General features: G+C 43.4%; 1 protein-coding gene across 1 annotated transcript in view; it reads left to right on the plus strand.

Moving 5' to 3' along the window:
- The window catches only part of LOC137887202 (proprotein convertase subtilisin/kexin type 4-like), a 160102-nt gene that overhangs the window by 72185 nt on the left and 63274 nt on the right, over positions 1-24643 (plus strand). Inside the window, 6 exon segments of the mRNA XM_068730015.1 lie at positions 16585-16622; positions 17421-17500; positions 18417-18505; positions 21258-21430; positions 22426-22641; positions 23374-23477. Of these exon segments, the coding sequence (XP_068586116.1) occupies positions 16585-16622; positions 17421-17500; positions 18417-18505; positions 21258-21430; positions 22426-22641; positions 23374-23477 (700 nt within the window).

Consider the following 24643-nt stretch of genomic DNA (forward strand, 5'->3'; position numbering starts at 1 on the left):
ACCAACAGTTTAAAACTCAAAGATAGTCAGGCATCTGGCATAGGAGGCTGCAGTAACCAGTGAATTCACATTCAACAAGCAGCAACCAGAGAATTCTTGACGTAGAAAAAAATCTAAATTAAGTATCTAAATTGTTCCAAATACATTTTCTCTCTTATAATCCATTAATTCATTTCAGCTCTAGTCACGATGGTTTGCAACAGCTTGAATTTCCAAATCGAAAAAAAATCAAAAATGCATGTAATTCATTTGGCCTCCTGATCCATGATGTTACGTGACCCAATTGAAATCTATTGATTTTGGGCCCAACTTTCGCTGTTGTAAATGGTGCGACCGTAACGTAGCGACCAGGTGCCAGATCTAACGCAGCGATCCAAGCGGAAGCTACGAAAATGACCCGCAAATAGAGCGAGGCCAAGCGGGAAAAGAGAGTTAAATCTGGGGTTTGTTTTCACCGTGACCCTGACCTCCGGTTGGTGGGGGGGGGGGAGGGGGGGGGGGGGGGGGGGGGGGGGGGGGGGGGGGAGTGATCTTCTGGTGTCGTTAAGCCCGGGAGGAGGGGCCAACTTTGAATGTTGTGTTCACAAACCACAACAAAAAAAAACAACTCATTGTGCCTTTTTTTTTTGAAGCAATTAAAAATGGTAAAATGTGTTGGAAAAAAACTCCTCAGTAGAGATTTGACTCAGCTGTCATGTAATGCTGAGCTCCTTTAGCTGCCTGTCCCCCTGTCAAATTAAGACAGAACAGCATCAGAGCATGTCCTGTAATCATATCGTGATTTAGTGAAGACAACTGGACTTTCCTGAACACTTTCCTGCTCATTTAAATGTCTTTCATGAGCGCTGTGAGCCAGTAGAAGGAGTCTGATTTTGACAGCTTGGTTTGTAATTGAAGTCCTCTTCACAGCGCAGTCGTTGTGCCTGTGCAGTGCTGTACTGTGTGTCGCTCCGGTCCTTGAGCTGTGTGTTATGAACAACAGGCCGGGGAGCCGTACTGGAGAGCTACCTGTATTTACGACTCTGCTGTTGCCTTAATGCTGCTTAAAACACTCAGCAGGCTTTTTACTTTAATGAGAGCCGGGCTGTGCTACGGCACCCCACTGCAGTGCAGTGCAGTGCAGTGGGGTGCAGCGCAGCGCAGCAAGGAACGCATGTGTGTGTGTCCGTGTGCACGCTTATGTGTGTGTCTGTGTGTGTGTGTAAAAGATATGGCTATATATATGCGGACGTATGTGCGTTGGAATGAGCGATCGTGAGAGCTTTTGTTGTCGGTGTTTATGGCTCTTTGGGAGAGTCTGAATAATGTCTGGCTGTAGTTTAAAATGCTACTCGCTTCGACTAAATGAGACGTCTCAGTGTACGCGTGAGCCTGAGATTCTGATTGGGCCTGCGTAGGTGTAAAACCATTGTGCACTTCTTTCTAGCTTTCTTACAATATGTTTTCTCAGAATTATCTCTCTTTCTTATCCCACATCTCAACCACCCACCTGCACGACGCACACACACACACACACACACACACACACACACACACACACACACACACACACACACACACACACACACACACACCACCATCTCTGTTGACAGGGTAAATTGTATGAAAAGCTTTTAAGGCAATTAGTGGATTGAGCTGGAGCCTTTCTTCCCATTCGCACTGTTCATTAGCAGCTCCTCCAGTCTCTGATATTACCATCACTCCAAGCTGGCATCAACACCACTCACTCCTTGCTTGTGTGTGTGTGTGTGTGTGTGTGGGTGTGGATGTTTTTTTCGGCACGTCTGCCTGTGTGTATTTTACACATCTCCTCGCTGAAGCACAATTTCAAAGCACACAATTGTCAGAAAATAGATCCTCGCCACCCTGCCTTTCTGACTATTTTAATCCATTTCAATAAAAAAAAAACTCAAAAGAGGAAGATCCGATGAGACACCCAAAAAATGTACCATGGCCATCGTTGCATTTGTAGCTTGATTATTTTTCCTGATTAATGATCATCTGTCAGCGTCTGTCTTCATTTAGGTTTCTCCAGAGTGTGTTTCGAAATGAGCATCAGAGCATCCAGGGCGGCGCTCGTGATGTCATCACGCCGTGTTGTTGTTGTTGTGCGTTTGGTAAACTGTAAATGAGTCGGCCCACTTGACTTGATGCCATACACTTGTGATACTTTAATCCAAAAAGAATCACAGATTGGAGCTAGTCAGCAAAGCTAGTTTTGCCATTTACCTGACATGGATTTTTGTAGAACAACTTCTTCTGTACTGAAACCAACTGAAGGCTTTTCTTTTGTTGCTTATTTCTTGGTGTCTGCATTGGCTGCAGTATGTCACGCTCGTCTTCCTCTCCACAACACCCCACCTAACACTCAGACTTTGGATACACTGGAAATACCCAATTCACTGTTGCCAATAAGAAACATATAGAATATTGACGGATTCATCTTTTAATTCAAACTGAGTTTAAAACAATCAAGAAAAGTTTTCTTTTTAAGGCGTCGACTGTACCGCAGGGAAGCTTGGGTTCAGTGTGTCATCTGTACAGCGCTGCTTCCTAATCACCACTAAGAGCCGCATGCTGTAGCCTGCTAGTGAATGAATGTGTGAGGAATATGTTTTACATCTATGACCTATCTCGTGTCTGAAAATGATTTTGGAAAAAAAAAATCTTTTCAAAAATATGAAGAAAGCAGTGACAGAGGCTTTTTTTTTTTTTTTTTTTTTAGTTCTGCTGAATATACGTTTATCAGGTCATTTAATCTCCATAGGATATTTTCCTTAAAGTAGACGAGAATCTGAATTATTCTTCAGTGTCTTTCAAGGAAAATTGGTTTTCGAAGAAGACTTTGAAAGCAGAGCCTCTGATGTTTGTCAGGTCAGTTGGCTTTAGATGACTATGTTCCATGTGAGAGAATAAAGACTATAATATAGATTTTATTAATGGGATAGAGTGAATAAATCCAAAATAAATGTATTCATTAGAGTTCTGGTATCAGGACACAGAGTCCACACATGTACAGGCAGCACCGATTCTGTTTACTAATCCCCCTCCTCGCCAGTTATAGCAAAACCACGATGACAATACGGTCATAAAGAGGGGCTTCATGGTTCCTCTTAGCTATCTTGTTTTCTCTCATAAACTATACCTTCTAATCAGAACCAGTTCCCAACAAGCATATCTGAAGAAATTGAGACACCCCAAGGTCTTCTTATCTTTACGAATGGGAAGTCTGAAGCTCCTCTCACGCCAAAGGTTGCAATGTCCCTTTATCATACGGATAATTAAACAGTGATTCAGCATTTTAACAGACACATTGCAGTCATTTTCTACCACAATTACATCATAAAAAGCAGGTAGAAGTTTATTTTGCCTTAGAATTTTCCGTGGATGTCTTTGAGTTTCGGCTAATTTACATCTGTATGTTTGTCTGCTGTGTCCTCGACTGTATTTATCTGTGTGTGTGTGTGTGTGTGTGTGTGTGTGTGTGTGTGTGTGTTAGAGAGAGAGTTAATTATGTGGAACACTAGAGCGTCACTAGCTTTGAAGAGGGGAGAACCAAGAGCCGTACATTATTGATGAGTGACACACATTGCCGACATAGTCACAAACACTCACGCACATTCATCTCCACGTGCACTATTGCACGCACACAACCGCGAATGTGCGCACACAGGCACACACACACACACACACACACACACACACACACACACACACACACATAAATACTGTATACATTTGGCAGTGATCCTTCCCCCAGCCCCAGAGTATTTAACAGCGGTAGCTGACATACTTTGGGTACCTGCTATACGTTCATCTCTCTCTCCGGTCCGTGTGGGACTGTCGTTGGCCCTGTACGCTACATTATTTAGCAGACGGAGTATTTGATCCCACTGCTAGAGCTGATCTCAGTCCATCATTAATGCTGAATTTGGCTAGAACCAGAGCACGCCTTCATTACTGTATTTACTCTCTCACACACACACACACACACACACACACACACATGCGTGCCGCGCTTGCACACACAGATTACGTCCTTAATTATGATCTTCCATGTAAGAGTCCGTAAATTAATGATAACGTGTTTATTTTCTCAGTCTGACTGTGCTGGTTTAGTTATGGCAACAAAACAGATTCTCCAGCGAATCTTCCCCGAATTCAAACCAGTGCTTCAGTTGCATTGCTCACAGCGTGCCTTTTTTTTTTTTGTTGCTGTTTCTCCCTGCAGAGTGAACAGCCAACACGGCTGTTTTCTTTAAATCTTACAGACTTGGAAGAAACACAAAAATACAGCCATGATTAATTTTGCCCTGTTATCAAGTTACTCGCAGATTTAACATGAATTATCTACGGACCGATTACCAGCGTCGTTCGTATTGAAACCTGATAACTGTGCCAGATCGAGACCGATCTCTAATTTAAATCACACAACTTCAAATACACATAGCGTGGTTCAACTGAACCGTATAGCTGGAGCTATACTGGACGTAGTCCGCTCCGCTGTTCACTCTCAGTTCTCTCATCAAGCTCATTCTCTACTCTGACTGAAGCTAGCCGCTAGCTGGATAAAGAAACAGCCAATAAAACAAAACAATGACTGCTGCTTTGATGATATCATCAGTGTTTCTCAATAGAAACTCTGCAGTTTCCTGGATAGTTTAACAATGCGTAGGGTTATGCCATGGCCATCAGTTTGAATTATTTCAACTTTGTCTCTGATAAATCATGGTTGGGTTTTTTTTCCGCCAGCTTGGCTACAGGATGCCTCTAATCTCAGCCTCAGCTGCTGTTGCTATGGAGAAGTAGCCAATCACAGGTGTGAATCAGAGCTGTATCAAATTCAGAACACTTCGTGATTGCAGCGTAGCGCTACACCATAGTATCCAAACTTCACCCCAAATTAAAAAAGGGAGCGGATATATATTTCTACAAAGTGTATTCTTTGGTTTAGCTTGACTTCCACATTTTAAGCTCTTTAATTGGATAGATTAAAATAATTCCCGCCACTTCTTGAGTCCTGTTTTCCCTGAAAAGAACCAATCACTCCCCAGAAATCCGCCGCTGTCATCTAATGATCTCACTATTTATAATGTAGGAAATGAGCTCAGAAGCACTCACTCTTCGTCATATTCTGGTTTTCTTCTCTATAGTTCAATATCTGCTCACGCAGTCAGTGTAGACTGGGGACACATTGGTTTTTTATGGAGGCATATTATTGTTTTATTGGGGTCAAGGGGTCAAGCGCCTATGCTCTAGGCTCTGGCTGCAAATCGATGCTGCATAGAACAGCCCAAGGAGCACAGATATTGATTCGTATTATATGCGTATGTGCGTAAAAATGCGTAAATCTCATGTCACACTACATCTCTCTCCCTCACACACACACACACACACACACACACACACACACACACACGTATCTATCCACATGCAGACACACAAGGCTATACATGTATGCACACACACTCTTTGCCACATGCTGAGACTGGCATGAATACACAAGCTACAGTAGCTAGTATGTAGCGATTGCTGTTGGTATGTGTTTGTGTGTGTGTGTCCTTGCCTTTATGGTTACAGACCATTTCCCAATTCATGTACAGACAGTTAGAGACTCCAGGGATCATACCGGTGCTATTGACCTTTTTCCTCCAGCAGCCAGAGATCACTTCACATCAACCCCGGCCTTCTTCACAGCCAGCCGTGGCTCTTTTTATGAAATTCGAACCTCTAAATGCCTCCCAAAGCAACAACACATTCACACGACTTGAGTTGTATTATTTATACGTTAGCTTATTTCTCTGACAAATCAGCTTCAGCAGCTAATAAGCCCGTCCTTCTGTTATGTAAGCAGTGATGGAGCGTCCATGCAAAACACAAACAGAAGATAATTTAAAGGGTGCTCCGTGTCCCATCTTTAAGCATCATTATACCATTAATAGTGATGCCCCGGTGCAATTACTGTAAACAAATGAGGCCGTGGACTAGGTGATTCGAAGTCTGGATCTCGCTTCATCTTTCAGGGAAACACATAACAGTTGCTCATGTTAACATTCATTTCTCCACAGGGATGAAAGTTCAGACACCAGCTTTTTTTAGTGTGAAACATAAGATGGCAAATTAGGACCATTGTAGGTAAAAAAAAAAAAAATAATTTACAGAGCTGAGCGAGGGGGGTATTATTCCAAGAAGAAAACGTGGATGTCGTCTAAGATTAAAGTGGTACATTTTTGAGAAAAAACTAAAACAATTAAATATTTCTATTATAAAGTCATAAATATTGCAAGGAAAAACAAAAGGCCCTCAGAAATTAAACACATTAAAGTCACAAATGTATGAGAAAAAATACTATATATATATATATATATATATATATATATATATATATATATATATATATATATATATATATATATATGAAGAGCAGCAGGACTAGGGGGGTGGGGGGGCTGGAGCCGATCCCAGCTGACATTGGGTGAAGGCATCCTGTATAGGTCGTCTGACACATAGAGACAGATAACCATTCGTGCTCACAACTCACCAATTTTTTTCCGATCTACAATGGCCCTGATATGCCATTGTAGATTCATGTTTTTGTCAGTATAAACATTCCACAAAATTGAGATAAGATAACATTTCAAGTGTGAGTAAAAACTTTTATGCAATATTTCCACGTTTTTCTTAAAATTTTTGGCTTTCCACTTTTTTTTAAATTAAATGTCTGAATAGAAAATGCGCAAAACTACAGGTGAATTGAAAACGTGCTTTGTGATGCTATTGTTTGTCTGTAATTAAATGTGGCAATAATTTATCGGTATTGAAATGCATCGTTTCATGTCACCAGGTGTCAAAAGTAAAGCAAACCGCTTGATGTGGAAGTAAATCCTTTACACGGGCCGATACAGGTAACAGCAGGAGACAAAGAAAACTCAGTAAGGCTGATATGATCCTTTAATCCTTTCCCCTCAGCTGCAGCCTTTGCCCCCTAGCAAGGACAAAATCCCTCTCTACCTTTCCGCTTTCTATCAACGTGATGACATCAACTAAACAGCTCCTCTTGACTTATTGAAAAAGGAGACGGACTGAGGGCCCTGTGGTGCGTCTGAAGTCAAAGCTGCTGACCTCCTCACATACAGAGCTGCTCGGTGGATGAGACGCATTTGGATTATCTCTCTCTCTCTCTCTCTTTCCTCTCTCTCTCTCTCTCTCTCTCTTTCCTCTCTCTCTCTCTCTCTCTCTCTCTCTCTCTCTCTACCTTTTTGTTTCAAAACAAGGCCGAGGCGAGCCTTGTGGAGGGTATTTAATGCCCCTCGCTCCCCGTCTTTTGTCTTTTGCTCTTTTTATCGCCTGCCTATCTCTCACTCTCTCTTGCCGTCACCCGTCTCACTAAACCGGGGTGACATGACCAGTCCCGGGTTGCTATGGCAACGGTCCCACTGGTGTGGCGGCGGTGGCGATGGCAGCGCTCAACGAGTCCGCGAGTGTGCTTGCGACTGTGTAGTTCTGTGTTCTCAGGGGGTGTGAGTTTCCGACTGGCAGGGATGTGTGCAGTTATGTGTGTATAGGGGGCCTGTTTGTGTGTGTGTGTGTGTGTGTGTGTGTTTGCAGGCGTGTTGTGTTGCGGCCTCCTGCAGATGTTCTCTGGCCCCAGTGCCTCCTGCCAGCTGCTCCGCCCCCACACACACACACTCACACTCACACACATACACACATACACACTCCTCTTAATTAAGAGCCCTGTGCCATGGTGGGCGACTCTACGGGGGCACGATGGCTCTCACACCACACGCACACACACACACACACACACACACACACACACACACACACACACACACACTCTCCCATATGCACACTAGAAGTGCTCAACACAGCGTGCTCAACACAGCATGTTTGTTAGCTGTGTGTGTGTGTGTGTGTGTGTGTGTGTGTGTGTGTGTGTGTGTGCGTGTGTGCGTGTGTGTGTGGAGACGTTACGATCCGCTGGTGTTGCCCTTGAAGCCCTGTGGTCGCCATAGTGGTGGTGCTGGTAGGTAAACAAGCAGCTAATCAGGCCTGTGTGTCTAATCCACACTCTCCTCCAGACACCACAGGCAGGGCTACTGACACCAACAGACTATCTCGTTCTGTTCAGCGGGCGTTGAGAGGAGGAGGAGGAGGAGGAGGAGGAGGAGGAGGAGGAGGAGGAGGAGGAGGGAGCTAGAATGGTTAGAAGAGGAGGAAGAGCAGGAGAAGCAGCCAGGATTTGGTCGGAGACGGGGGCAAGACAGAGGAGGAGGTGAAAGTGGAGTTGGAACTGCCAAAGTAGACGGAGGTGGGAGTGGGAATTTCCGTGGTAGATCATATCAGGAGGTCGATCCGGTCGGTAAGGAGGAGGAACAAGCGTGCAGAGGCAGGACGCGTGCGATCATATATACACACTTGGTTTTCGTCCAAGTGTTTTTCCAAATTAGGGTGTTTAGACATTTGCACTGTGTGACACCACTGTGTTCACGCTGTGGCGATGCCAACGCAGAGACGCTCTATCAAAGCAGTCCGGGAATGCTAGGGAACGTCATTCGGAAAACCCTTCCTGGTAGATCACTCAGTCTTCTGGTTCCATCACAATCATCACAATTAAAGAGAGCCGATTGGAAAAGGGGTCATTTTAATGCACCTGTGAAGAGTGAAGAGAGGGTCGAAGCGGTTCCGTTTTACATTCATTCTACAGATCTATAGTTTTTCCCTTTATCCTCATGCCGATATCGACGGTAAACTGAGGTTCACATCCTTGTCGTCTTTTCCGGCCCTTGTTAGTTTGCACCCCTGCGGTGATAACCATCCAGATCTGTAAAATCCTGTCTCATAGTGTTATAAATCACTGGTGTTTCTCACCGGTACCTGAAACAACATGCCCCGATGCATTCTTTTTTAAAAACAGTGTTGATTGCAGTCTGATTGCCTGGTTACAACGAGTGCAGAAATGCACTCTCCCATTGGAAAATGTTTTTGGGGACACTGAAGTAGCCTTGTGCTAACTATTGAGCATGGCCGCTTAAGGAACATGATTAACCCATTACTGCAGCCCACGAGTCAGATTAGGGATTGATCACAAACAGTAGAAGATAGATCAGTAGGTAGGTAGATAGATACGTAACTAGGTAGATAAACAGGATGCAGACAGACAGGTAGGGAGGTACAGCAGGTAAATAGATAGGTCCTACAGTTATCAGTTTCTGTAGATACATTTGTCTTGTTTTAGGTCTGCGATAACTCCGTTCCACCACAAAGACAATACACGGATACGTATGTATTATAGAACGCGTATTTGATAACATGAAATGTGTATAACACAAATGTTGGAAGCATTTACTTCTTCTTTTATTTGCTTCAGCCCAGTTGATGGAAAATCACCTATGATTGATATTTTGCGTCCGCTTTGTGCAGTCTCTCAAAAGGTTGTGTAATAAATGTATCATTGAGTTTACTTTTTAAAAAGGGGGATAAAGTGGCCAAGGAGGTTGAAGTAGAATGTTAAATTCACGCTCCGCTGGCTTTCCCTCTGTATGTTCTTCCATATTCTGCCCTCAGTCCCTCTTCTTTAATGTTTGTCTTCGTCTCATCGAGATTTACCGTCACTTAGTCCCGCTGCTCTTCATGTTCCTTATTATCTCTTTCTTACTCCGTTTTTTTTTTTTTCTCCCTCTGGTCTTTTTTTGACCTCACCCATTCCTTTAATTTCTCTGTTTTCTCTCTCTCTCTCTCTCTCTCTCTCTCTCTCTCTCTCTCTCTCTCTCTCTCTCTCTCCATCATTGTCTTCCCCTTCCCCTCTTTCTCTCTCCGCTCTGTCATCTCCTCTCCTCTTCTCCCTAACACACCCGGACGCGACAGAGCACCGCGGATAGTTAATAATTCTCTAATTTCCGCTCTTCACGGCGCTTAGAAGGTGTCGCAGATAACCTGATTTATCAGACGGCTATTAGAATGTGAATCAGGGGCATTAAAGCAATGGACATTAACGCGCACATTGTTTAAACAACGCCCTGGGACTAATGGATTTCAAAATGAATTTGTCAACAGCGTTCTCCGTGAATCTAATTAGTCAAATGAGAGCGAAGCAGTTGAGGAGACCAGAGGACGAGTTGGGAATCAGTTTAGCAGGGAGAAGGGGAAGTCGTTTACACAGACACCGCAGCTATGCATTTGTTTTGATGGAGAACCGTACACTGTGTTTCGGCAACTATGATGTGTGTCGAGTGACGCTTATGGAGACGAACAGGATTAACAGTGGAAGCGTCAACTACTGAGGGAAAATCACCTCCTTTCTCCCCAAGGGTTCTTCATATTATGAAAAATGAACAACTTATTAGACAGGCTGAATGATGCCGAGTGTATCTCACTAGAGCGGTGTCATTAAGCTCTGGGACTGTTAGTCACTATTGTTGCCTGTGCTCTAATTTTTCAAGATTTCTCAGCATCACGGTGATTGAATGGTTACAAGCAGGAGCGGGAGAGAGGATAATAGTTTTCAGAGGGAGTCGGTGCATTTATCCGTGGCACGTACACATATAACAGATATAACACAGGAGCATGGGAGGAAGGGGATGGTCCATAGATTACAAGTAAAGTGATAATTACAAGACCCCCCCCCCCCCCCCTGTTAGTTTGATAAGTTTTCTGTCAGCAGGAAATTTAAAAAAATAAAGCTGCCGATATTTTGTACTGTCAACATTATCACATGAAGAGACTGATAGCAACTGTTAATATATACGTACAAGAGAAAATGCATCGTTATGTTGCTGTATGCACTCACATTTGCACCAAGCGAGTATTAATCCGCAGCTGAAAATAGTCCCAACTATTTAGTTTTGAGTGAGATCTTTTGTATTCTTTTTGATGAGGTCTGTGATTTATCCAGAGAGACAGGTGTTTTTTTTTCATTTAAAAAAAAAAAAAAAGGCAATAATGTCCTAATGCTTTGAGCACCTTAATATTATACGGTATTGCTGTACATTAAAACAAACACGCTGCTCTACTGTATAGTTAAAGTCATGAATCAGTAACCAGACCCTTCCTGGATCCTTGTAGCACTTGACAGATTTGCACTTTTGTCGAGTAACAAGACGTTTGCAGTTGTGCTCACGGACTCGCAGCAAAATGTTTAACAGGTAACGTTTTGATTGTGAAATTCACAAGTAATACCGGTATTGTAACGGCTGAAGGTACACTGAAACCCACACGCGGTGGAAAAACAAAGATATCTCTCTAAAGTGGAGATCTCCATTGAAGGAAGCGTTTCAATGAACTTAAGTCCCAATGCACACACACTTCCTCTGCCACCTCCAGCTTCGTGTCTGGGTCCACAGCAGGAGGAGAGCTGGCCGCTGGGCAGACGGGGCAGCGGGGTGTGGTGAGGGGGCGGTGGATGCGTACGGCTTGAATACTAATGTCCCACTTTAGAAGTCAACCTCTTCTCCATCCCCGCCCTCTGCTCTGTCCCTGTCTCTCCATGCATCTTATCCTCACCGACGTTTCCCTTCGGTCCTCTCTTTTATCCCATCTCTCCTTTATTTTATTTTCTCTCACCTCCTCCACCACTCTAAACAGTCATTTTCTCCGGCTCTCCTCTACCTCCAACTTGTCTTCTCCGTCTCTTCACTCCTGTCTTCTACTCCTTCCTACCTTCCTCCCTGTGCCATGCAGGCTTTCCATCACCCACGCTCCCTCTACATCCTTGTATCAAACTCTGTCTTCGCCCCGAGAACTCTCTCTCTCTCTCTCTCTCTCTCTCTCTCTCTCTTTCTCGCTCTCTCTCTCTTTGCCATTCACTTCTTAAACCCACACAAACACAGGTACACACACATCCTCGACAAAGCCAGCTAATTACAGGCAAGTGTTCACTCCAGCCCTTCTTAAATACCGAGCTGATTAATGAGACGGAGGTGTAGGGCCAGGAAGTCTCACCCTCGGTGGTTGGTGATACACACCCCTGTCTCCCTGCAGCTCTCTCACGCACACTCTCACACACACACACACACACACACACACACACACACACACACACACACACACACACACACATCTAACCACCTTTCCTTTACTTTTTCACACTTACAAATGCAAATTATAAGCCATGTGCAGCTTCATTGCAGAAATATTGGTAGCGTTTTTTTACGGCTCACCTCCTCCCTTCTCCTACTCCAATCAGTAGCAAAGGCAGCCTGCTACTGGTTATTGCTATATTTTTTGTTGTTGTACAGTAACTCCTTTTGAGGAGAGGTAACGGCGAGATCCAGCCAGGGGTGGGGGTGTGGGGGGTGTGGGTGGGGGGGGGGGCACAGGTGTAGCGGGGGCCTCCTCTGAAGTGATGTCGGCTCATTGTCTCAGCGGCGGCTCAGGCACGACTCACCGTCGGCTCAAAATGGCCTCCGACACATCTCCATGGCTGATTTGTGTGTGTGTTTGACCCTGAGGACCGGCGTGAATGCTGCAGGAGCAAGGAGATAGAGTGCAGCTGCTGCCGCTGAATGCTGACACACATGCAGAGCAGCAAACGGGCACACGCACACACCCGCACAATCACAATCTAGACTGGGTCAGCCAGGTTCAAAGCATTTGTATTCATGGAAGGTTTTGCATTGGCTCCACCACCTACAGTGTTTCATCTAACTGTGGGACGTGGCTTTCTACTTTCACACTCAGAAGACCTTGGACTGTGTTGGAGTGCGTTTATGGCTGTATTTATGGCAGCATGGTGCTACCTGAGTGAATGCACCTGACTGAATGCATTTTTCCACTCGGATCATCCTTGCAAATACTTGAAGGTGCAGTTTTTTTATGCTCAAAATGACCCTTGTGACACACCACCTGGGCGCATACATGTGCCCATACTGTGCGCATGTCAATCCTGATCCAAATACACATCTGTCTGCTGCAGAGAAGCACGGCACGGGCAGATATACAGTAGGTGCCAAGCCATTGAGATCTGCCATTGGCAGAGATGTCATATAACAACTACAGAGCCATATCAAATGTATGTCTTTCATAGGGTAAATAATGCAGCAAATCGTTTACCAACAACTTTGAAAGTGTGTCACAACTGTATCTAAATTGATGAAGATTTTATTTTTAATAGGCAATCTTACTTGCGAGCAAGTCCCCATGACCTGCGGAGTACCACAAGGATCAATACTTAGCCCCTTTCTGTTCAGCCTATACGCGCTGCCATAAAGCCACATTTCTTTAAAGCAAAAACATGAATTCCCATACGTATGCAGACAATACTTAAATCGTCATTTCTTTTTCACGGGAGGACTGGGGTCCCATTGACACACTATCAGCTCATTTAGCAAATGAATGACTAAATAGAGACAAACCTGAGGTAAATGTATTTGGCAGCCGTAATAAAAGACAGACAACCATTTCACATCTTAACTCTTTAACTGTAAATCTGTGAGTAAGTCAAGACATTTGGATGTCCTCTAGGACTCAGATCTACATTTTAGCATTCATATTCATTTAGTTTAGTTCAAGCATCAGCCTTTCATCATCTAGAAAATATTTTTTCGGTTAGGGGACTAAATCTACACCGTTATCTCAAGCAGGTTAGACTGTTGCTCCACTCTTCTGTCAGGTCTGTCGAAGCTTTTAGGCAGCTACAGCTTGTACAAAATGCAGTGGCCTTACTTCTAGACAAAACAAACATATTAGAGCCTTTCTAAAGTTGCATTGGTTACCATTAAGTACAAAAGAAATCCATTTAAAAATACTGCTATTGGTCCGCACATTTTTTAATGTACCACTTATTCATTTTATTTTATTGTGTCTAATGTTTCTTTAAATCACATAAGACACAGGGTATGAAATGTAAAAAAACTGCCTTACCCTACCGTGCCAATTGTCACAGTGTTTATGAACACACCAAATCCTTTTTACCGTTACTGGTGTCACACACTCAGATTTACAGTCCCAGAGTGATACACTCTCGGTCTAAGGGGGGCGTCCTTGCCCTCCCTCAGTTACCTCTCCATTCTCCTCTTCCTCCCTCCATCCTTTGCTCACTTACTTGTTCCCTCCTGATCAGCTTGACGTTAATTCCCAAAGATATCTCCATCACAAACCGGCAGAAGAGATGGTGTCACCTTTTAAACGCTGAGGTGACTCCGTGTGGTGGTCTTTGTATTATGTTATTACACACACACACACACACACACACACGCACACGCACACGCGCACGCACACAATGCACACTAAGGCGTCTTTCCTATAATCGAGTTGAAACAAAGATGAACTCTTAATAAAGCAGGTTTCTTTGCCTCCTGCAGGCAAGCAATTATTTTCACGACACACCAGAGATGCGCTGTTTGTAGAGCTGCATTCATGTACTGGGGGAAGCTCAGCTAGACAGCAAAAGATGTCCATATCAAGAGGAGACTTAGTCCCATATTCAGGTTTTATCACTTTCCTTTAAAAGCTGAAAAAGTTCTCCCTAATTTGTGATAAAGCAAACACATTTCCCCACTTATCCTTAGTGGTATCTAACCATTCAGGTAGTTAAAAAGATATGTTTCTATTCCTCCGTGTCAGAGACAGACTTGGCCAGAGGCCTTAACGTTCCTGGTTGTCCGTTTCATCCGTCCACATACGTCCACCTGTACTACAGGATGAATTGATTTGATTTTGGTGGTCAAAGGTCAAGGCTACTGTGACCTCACGTCTGCACCATTCTCGTATATGCAATTTCTCAGGAGCACCTTGAGGGAATTCACAAAACACGTTATTGGTTATAACTCAAGAATTCATGTGCTAATTATGACAATTTCACACAAATGTCTCATGACAAAATTATGACATTTTGGACAAACATGGATCAAAACTGCAACTTAGGCGGAGGCATAACACCACAATGTGGTAATTCTAGTTTGTAAATCGTATGAACTGTCTCTTCAATCAATTAACCAATTAACAAATGAAGCAACCAATCAATCAATCATCTTCAATGACATTTTGTTTATAATTTTAAAGATAATGGTCACTTATGGACCACATGAAAAGTAACAAACAGCATCATAGAGAATTGTAGCTTCGGGATTGTAACCTGAAAAAGACCAATATTGGATGAAAAGAGATGGAGTTGGAGCAGAGGATATGAGAAAGTCTCCTGATTTAACTGATGATACAGTTGGAAGATTATAAAGGAAAACAGATCAGCCTGAGGGGGGATTTGGAAAAGATATCTTACATTTCATAACTCGTTAATGAATCACTTGAATTCCATATGAAGACATCATGTTGGCCCGTAGTGCGGCATCACTCGGTGCACCTCTTTAAATCAAAAGTATGCAAAAACCTGCTCAGCGTCCTCACTTGGCCTTGTGTTCAGTGTCGAAATCCAACTTGGCTCAGGCGAGGAGGAAAGTTGGCCGGAGAGCTCTTTTCTCCTGGTCCCTTGAGAATAAGAAACTAAAAACATTATTAAAACGCTCAGTGATCCATTTGTCTTATACCAATCCCCAGCTACTATGAACACAATGACATAATGACAAAATGAATTGAACTGCGTATCAGTAGATGGAGACCGTGAGATGTTGCTGAAAGCGGTGTGTGAAGTGTCTCTGAAGAAGTTCCAAAGTGGTGGACGAGGAGAGAATCAAGCATCAGTGGCTTTGTAGAGACAGGCTGACCTGGCATCACATGGCACGGCATGGCAGGCTCCAATGAGGCTTCACCCACCCAGGGCTCCATCCCACCAGAGCTCAACACAATCAGGCCTCAACGGCAAAACCGGCTGCTGGTTACCATGACAACCCAAAGGCACTGCCTGCATGGGACAAAGGCTGGCAGGTCCTCTGTGTGTGTGTGTGTGTGTGTGTGTGAGTGATTGAGAGAGAGAGAGAGAGAGAGAGTGAGTGATGTCTGGCAGAGCAGGCGCGGCCCTCCTGGGGCCCTCATTCGTTTGTCTCTCGCTGAGACCACAGGAGCCCTGATGCAGCAGAGGATGGAGGAGGAGGAGGAGGAGGAGGAGGAGGAGGAGGAGGTGGTGATGGTGGTGGTTGGGGTGAGGTGAGGAGAGGAGGAGGACGACAGCGAGGGGGCAAGTGAAAGAAAGGCAACTGATGTGGAAAGAGAGGATGATTAAAAAAAAAAAGACAGAGGAGAAGGTGTACATGTAGAGTAAAGGAAATCTAAAAAAATAAAATAAGAGTGGAAAAATGAATGTATTAAAAGAGATTATTGTTCATTCATCCGTCATGTGCAACAGCAAAACCTAGATCTTGACAAAACTTGAAAAGACGTCACTGTTACATCTTGGCAAAATAATTACACCAATTAGTAGTCACAGTTTCAAAGTGTTAATAACCACCAGGCTGCAAGTTCAAATGACTTGACACAGCTCTTACATGACTCCACGGAAAATAGCGAAACAATGAGTGCACTTATGGTCTGATTACACTGAAACATAAAAAATGTGGCGCTGATCATTTTTTTTAACTTTTTTTGTCTTGTCATCAAATGTCTCCTCCCAGTAACAACTACCCAGATCACAGTTTTTGTCTAATTTCTAACAATCCTTTTTTTTTTTTTTTTTTTTGTGGTCATTTTCAGGTGTTGATCACACAAACAAGGACCTGAAGAAAAACTTTGTAAGTAAACTTAAAATGAGATTTCTTTTTTTTGAACAATAACTGATCTCGAACAAATCGAATTGAAGCCGGGCAGTAAAATGTTTCGAGTGATCTCAAGTACAGCCGATCACAAGGATGCCTGTGCAATGTAATTTCTGATTCTCTAATCTTGTTGTGAGGTTACAGTTTTCCATCGCTGCTGTTTGGCTACGCAAACATGCTTTGGATTTTCATTAGACTGAAATCTGTGTATTGACGTTCTCTTAAACTGCCCAACCTCTCTATTACTTAAAAGCTGAGACAATAAAACGTTCATATAGAGATAAACCTGTTTTCATTTTGTTAGGCTGGTGTTAGACGGGCTCGCCATAAAGCATATGTGGAGTGGCAGCGTTGTTTGCTCCTGCCTTGTCATTTATAATCCTATAGGCAGTTTGAAGCACACAGGCCAACTTGTACTTTGTCAGAGCAGATTGTCTGGCATGGATAAGCCTGGCTGGAGAGAGATACATAATTGCTCTTGTACGGCGCTGCCAAGACATCCTCCTCCCGTTATGCCTATATACTCTGGCAAACAAGTCATTCAAACATGCTCACTTTTTATGAGGCACGCATAAACCACACACACACACACACACACACAGCCACAGGCATCTCCTCTGTGACAGTGATTGCCGTCAGTCAGGAGGGAAACGTGTTGACGGACTAATTCAAGTGCCAGTTTTTCATGGGATTCCTTCATTTCCTGTCATGTCACTGTGATGTTTTGTTTCAAGTGTTGCTCTGTGTTCCCTTTGTTTTCTGTGTGGATTACAGGAGGCCCTCGCCAGTTTTGACCTGCTTGCTTCACACGGCCTGTCACATGATCCCATGCCAGTTAGAGACGAGGCGAATAGGTAATGACTGTCAGCCTGTGTTTTTTTTTTTTTTGGGGGGGGGGGGGGGATAGGAGTAAATGAACGGTCTAAACACCAAAAACCCGAGAGAAAAAGAAATGGAGTAAACAGTGTATTTATGTGCCCTATTGTAAGATGCAAAAATGTGCATATCCAGGCTAACTAGCTTACAGTAGTAACCTAACCCACCACTAGACCATAAGCATTCCAATAGCCAACTGCATTTTGTGGGGTTAAAGGTTAAAATGTTTTAAACTCCTGATTCAATTAAATTCCATTAAATTTGTATAATATCACAAATCACAAATTTAGATGTAGTTGTTCTTAACCTCAAAGCCTTTTCTCCTGTAACATAAAAAGTAAATCATACCATTTAAGAATATTTACAATAGAACATGAATCTAATATGTCTTGTTTGTCTAAGCATGCTAAGCTAAGCAGTCGAACAGCGTTGTGTAAGAATAATAATTAGCAAAAGTGTTACTGTGGCCAAACTACGACCTGCGGGCCAACTGCTGCCCGCTGCAAGTTTTAAATGGCCTGTGGTGAATTTCAAAAAATCAGCTAGAATACGGCACTTTATGTACATTACACTTCTTAGTGTTAACACTAGATGTCAGTGCCATTTTGAATAAATCCATTTCCTGTTGTTTGGCCCGTGACTCCTCATATCTTTCCGTCTATGGCCCACAATCAAAAACATCAGTCAGTTCATTGATATAACTTTAGCTTAACTACCTAGCTAGCTATACAGTAGATGATCAAACATAGCAACAAAATAAACTCTGGTCTGCCTCTGTTTGAAATCAAAGAGAAAGTATTGATCATTTGAATGACTGTATGTCATTTTCTGGCCAGGCTTAATTTGGGGGTGGGCTCAGCGCGTGGCTAACATCTCACTCCCCCTGTGTTTCAGCCACGGTACCCGATGTGCAGGGGAAGTTGCCATGGAGGCCAACAACTCCTACTGCGGTGTGGGCATCGCCTTCAATGCCAGGATCGGAGGTGAGCAGAACAATACAGCCTCATCAAGACCGTGGGAGGCAGAGCATAGTGGGTGTACTGCAGTGGCCAAGACTATGACATGGCATTTTCAAAAACGCTTGAAGTGGGTCAGTAATTTCTTATAAAGTAGTCTCTGTCATGTGATAATGCAAAAATACAATAGAAAAACCTCTTATTCCCATTTAGAGTATACTCCAAAAACATCGGAAGCTGAACATGAACATTTTCTTCCACATTAACAAGGCAGATTTTATTTTTTTTTTTTTGGCTTTCTGCATTGATGCAAAACATCTTTAAAATACGGAGGCAGATTGACATATTAATGGATCACTTTTCGATTCCTGTAGGATATAAATTGTGACAGGACGCCTTGAACCCAGCCATATTAAACTTTCCCACAGAAAACATTTTTCGGGCCACATTCTGCAGTGATGACTAGTCTAAAGAAAAAGTGCATTCTAACATTTGGCAGAAAATATTTTTATTTTTTTTTTGTCTCCTGGTAGCCTCTTAGTCAATTCTGTCTGTGGTGCCGAATTACAGCTGAAAATAGCCTCATCAACTGTGAAGTCACATGTCTGTTTAATAGTCTTTAAGAGGAAGTTTTGGTTCTAAATACTTCTTGAAAAAGAAAAAGAGTGTGTGAGACTATGCCGTTCAGTCCGTGTGCTTTGAGTATGTGTGGCAGCAACAGGCGACACGGTGACTGGCTGCTATTGAGCCGTGCTGACCCTATTTAACAGCTCATTTTTTAGTGGGAGCTTCAGTAATGGCTTTTTTAGTGTTGGATGTAACATTGGCGAGGGATGACTGAACCGAATACACAAGATGGCCCATTTTCTGTTGTGAAATCAAAGATTTTTATAGGATTCTCTAAGAGTGCTATCAACCACAAGTTAATGAGGAGTACACAATGTGTTTGAGCAGAAGAGAATTGGCTCAGATCTGAACGCGGCCGTACGGACGCCCATACAGTGGTGTCAACAGCACCAAACATGGCGGGATCTGACGTTCAAACTCCTCTCTGCGACCTTTGACCCCTTGGCCCGCCCTCATTTGTCAGAGGCCGATGAGAGCCTCTTGCAGAATTGACTAAAGGAGATATATTTTTTTTTTTTTTTTTGTGAGGCAAGACCAGGAATCTCTCTCCAAAGTTAGTGTTAATTTCACCTTGCAGAGTCTATTTGATCCTGACTCATAAACAGAGTCTGACACACAGGAGATTAGGGGGCGAGACCCGAATAAAAGATGCATGTCCATCTACTGGGTGCTGATGAGACCTGCGCTCATAGTCTGTAGACGAGGACAGACTGAGCTTTCTGTGTGCTTCTGTGTGGCAGACGCTCTCCAAATGCTCAGTGAATGCATTTTGATGTTATTTTAAGTGTACAACTAATACGTGAAGGTGATGAGTCAACAGAAAGAAGACAAATCAAGCCTGGTGAATCATTGTGTTAGTCACAAAAAAAAAGCTTTCTTTTTATTTGAAATGCATTTTGATGCATTGCAGATTATATTAAGGCAATTAAAAGAAGAGATACACTTTTTATACAATCATCATACTCAAAAATGTGCTTCAGTGAAAAGTCACAATTACATTTAAAGTGAAACGCCTCATGGATTCTATGTATCGTCTTTAGAAAAAGGAATTTTGAACTGGATGTAACATAGACATGAAAATGTTTTGCTTTGCCATGTTAAGGAGTCTTCAAATGGCTAAAATCACTATTTATTAATTTATAACGGATCACATGACTTCTCGTATGTATGTGACTCTCTTTATAGCATCCAACAGCTCATCTTTACTGTCTCCAGACTCTATCCACTTACATACAATATACTGGTATTTCATATGTAAACACCAGTACAAAAAATAGACAAAAAACAGTTTAAGATGGATTTGACTGATATCTTTTTATAAAATAAAAGCTCATATTGTGACTGCCCTACTACAAATGAATACTAATGTTGCTCTATATATCTGTGTAAATATGCAACTTTTTGCTTTTTGCTATCAAGTTCGCCATATCAACTTAAATAGGGGATTTAATACTTTAATGTTGTGTTTACAGCAAGTGGCCTAAAAATGACTTATTGCAAATGTGATCACTACAAAGAATTTGTTGTTATTGCTGGCCCATATAGAAGCATGGAGATTAAACTTAAATCAGTAATGAACTACCATGCGCTCCTTTTGGGGATCGGCTTCTGTTGATTGAACTTTACACTAAATAAAACAGTCAGTCTGTTGGAAACTGGAGCGCAGTGTTACATAGTGTGACGCAATCCATTATTCCAACCATGCTGCATATTGGGATGCTATTTTGGCTGCAATTCTCCACTTTGCTACGCTCCCTGGAGGTGAATAGAAGACGATACTTACCTCAGCTTTCTTTCACTGTAGTCATTCGGTTAATCTACTGATGGCAAAATACAACATTGCATGGGAACCTAGGCTGCCAGGGCCCCAGTCATATTGCAAGTATTGTGTATCATGGGCTCCTCATGCTTTTGCCTATGAGGAGGAAGCTTGTTTTGGTCACTCAGTGTGCGTCACAGCTCTGTTCCTGTATTAACTTTTTTGTCTTAACTCTTAACTCTTGTGTCTGTTTTGAAGCAGCATCAGAAAGCAAAATGTCGTCGGTACGTTTTTTCGAGTGTCATTTCATTTTGTGATTTTTTTTTTCTCCCCCCCCCGCCTCACAAGCCTCCCTCTGAACTCTGATCCGTGTGACCTTTCCGATCCGTCCAGGTATCCGCTTGTTGGACGGCCCTGTCACCGATGCCATGGAGGCCACGGCTCTGACCTTCAACACCCACTTCATCGACATCTACGTCTGCAGCTGGGGCCCGCGAGACGACGGGGCCGCGATGGACGGGCCGCACAGCCTGTCAGCGCGCGCCCTTCGGTTCGGAGCCCACAAGGCACGGCTTTCATCTCCGGGTTCTCGCTGCTGTCTGTCAGATGTACAGCAGACAGCCACACTGTCAGTGGAGCTCAACAAAATGTCGAGGGTTGGGATTATGTAGACGGATGTAAACGCACACTTATTTATTTTGAATGGTTTCCAAAGTGACTGTGTTTGAGATTAGAGGGGGATTTAGACACATTTAATATTGGTCCTTCTTCCCACCAGTCTTTGGGTGTTCTCTACAATTGCATGCACTTGTTTGGGTGTTTTGAGATACAATCCTATTGTGGTAATTAATTCCAAGTAATGCATGGATTATGGAGGGGGCCCCTGGGCCAAGGGTTGAAAGGGTCCCAACACCCCTCTGAAGTACCTGACTTTGAAGTGACAGTTATAATCATTTCTCAGTTGACTGTCAGACGTCATCTCTTACGTTTCTGAGCCCAGCGGCCCTCCTTATTATCCGTCCATGTTTTAAACGTATTCCAAATCTGACCTCTGGAATTTTTTTTATTTCTTTTTTTTCAGCTGTCGCGATATGTGCCTTGTGGCTTTATTTCACTTTGGTTTGATTTATGTTATTTTTTTGCTTGTGAGTAAAACAAAAACTAAAGAAATAGTAGTGCTCCCACAAATCGCATATACATACATGAAATGAATAGATTTCTGCATATCAAAACAACTATAAACAGAACTTAAAAAATACCAACTTCTCTAATATGCACTTGGTTAAACCATAGCTATCATCATTACATAAAAAGGGTACAAAGTTACCATCATTAACAAAAAAACAGAAATGCTCTCTCAAATTTCAATTGTGTTCAATTGATGCATTTTTTTTCTACACTAAGGAATCCTATTTTTCCTCCCTATGATTGAGCATGCAGCATATATTTCTATATGTGATATTCAAATGCCAATGCTCTGCTAGATGGAAACATTCTCTATGAAATCCACCCTTTTCTTACTCGCCCTTTCACTTCCTCGTCCCTTTGTTTGTGTTTTCAGGGACGAAGGGGAAAGGGCAGCATCTTTGTGTGGGCGGCAGGTAATGGCGGAATGCATCGCGACCACTGCGGTGCAGACGGCTACGTCAACTCCATCTACAGCATCGCCATCGGCGCCGTCTCTCAAACGGGGAGGCCCGCCTCCTTCGGTGAGCCCTGCCCCGGTGTGATGGCCGTCACTCTGACAGGGTCGGGCGTGGGAGGCTCACTACCTCTGGTTAGTGTGCATGTACCGCCTAACACATCTAACAACAGTGTTTATCATTAATGAGTGCGTATATATGTGTGTGTGTGTGTGTGTGTGTGTGTGTGTGTGTGTGTGTGTGTGTGTGTGTGAGTGCGTGTCAGCAGCCCCTGCTCTTTGGCTCCTGTGAGCTGTGAGAAGCCTGTTAAAGAGCAGCGACTGGTGTGATATTTATAGAGGCCTGCCAAATGACCTAGCTGACTGCTGGGCTGCACACACACACACACACACACACACACACACACACACACGCAGACACACTGAAGCAAACGAGTGTTAATTGGAGGTAAAGCGTGGCTGTAGTGGCTGGGAAAAGGGAGAGGAAGAAGCTGAGGTGTTGATGGCAGAGATAACAGTGAAAAGCCAGGAAGAAATAAGAGTGCCAACTCCAGGGCTGCAGAAACAAGACAATTTGATCAGTGTGACGTCACCGTTATGCCTTCCCTTTCATTAGGAGGTGGTCAGACCAGACGCAAGTATTTTTTATTTTTTTTTATTGTTATCGCTCTAAAACTGTGTTCTAATGGCTAATACGGCGTGGGGCCCCTCCTGGCCCAATTTGCTGCATACGTTTTCCTAAAAACCTCCCACAGAAATTCATTTAGACTAAACAGCTCACATGTTTTTTTTCACTCTACGTAGCGATATATATATGACATCCACGGAGCTGCGTCTCGTGACACGCTCAGTTTGTTGTCCCTCCAGGTCACCGTGACCAACATCGACGACGGCTGTGTCACACACTTTCCAGGAACATCCAGTGCTGCTCCGATCGCTGCAGGGATCCTGGCTCTTACCTTAGAAGTGAAGTAAGTGTCTGTCTCTGCCCAGTGCCCACCAGTAATACTACAACAGTGAATGTGATGCCGTATTGATTTTTGTCGGGACTCGGAGAGTTGCACAAGGACACTCCAGCAATGCGTATGCTTACTGTGTGAGGTCCTTCAGTCCCCAGCCCTGTTGTGTTTGGTTTCTTATCACGTGTTGTGAGGACCACATTAACCCCCCCGCCACACACACACACACACCCAGTGCTTTTTTTTTTTTTTTTTAACAGAGAAGTTGTTGCTATTTTCACCCACGTCGCTCCTCAACACCTTGTCTTTGTCTTCTCAGAACAAGACTGCTATATTCAGTCATTTTCCCACCAGCCGTGTTCTGCCTTTAATGTGCTTGTGAAATCCTCCGCTCTGTTTGGTCTGGAAGCACAGTAACCTCCTCCTCTGTCGGCTGTAAATCCATCCAGCAGATTTACCTTTTCAGTTCATCGTTGGATTTGCGATTATCGATGAATGGTTTTGTGTATATGAATAAAATGTTCCCCACGGCCTTAAGAGAGGTCTTCAAATAGATTGTTTTGTTCAACTCACAGACCAAAACCTGGTCCAACTGTCCAACACCTGCTACAGATGACGGTTGGCTCAGGAGGAGGACGAGGTGAGCGATGAATGGGAATCTTTGGCTCTGTGTCACTGGACAGATCAACAGTGCTCGGCCTTCCTCCAAGCCGCCAGAGGTCAAGTTCCTCGCTCATCCGGCGGCGAAACGCTCCACCTGGCGGATGTTCATCTGCAAGCGCTGCATTGACACAGAGCCGGTTTGAAAATCGTCAAAAGTTTTGACGACGTGAACGAATTACACCTCAGTCACATTGTTTTGGAAATGAAAACATTGTTTTTGCCCGCTGATGTCCAAACACACCACTCTTCATATCTCACCATATTGCTCTGTAGGCTAATACGATCCACAAGCTGTGATCGTATGCAGTTTTTTTTATGGCCAGTGTGGCTAGCTAGTCGCCCAAAGCTAAAGGCACTCCAACTTCCGTTTCACTGGGACTTTAAGCGCACTGCAGCACTATATAGCTGGTTCGTAATTTGGTCATTAACAATCAAGTTTCTTGATGTTATATTTAATTTGTTTCGACAATTTTGCCGTCGGCATGTACCGACAGAAGTCCCCAAAATCTCGTTGT

This window comes from Cebidichthys violaceus, unplaced genomic scaffold (genome assembly GCF_023349555.1).
Source record: "Cebidichthys violaceus isolate CVI_PGR_0920_01 unplaced genomic scaffold, fCebVio1.0.p SCAF_49, whole genome shotgun sequence".
Lineage (NCBI taxonomy): Eukaryota > Metazoa > Chordata > Actinopteri > Perciformes > Stichaeidae > Cebidichthys > Cebidichthys violaceus.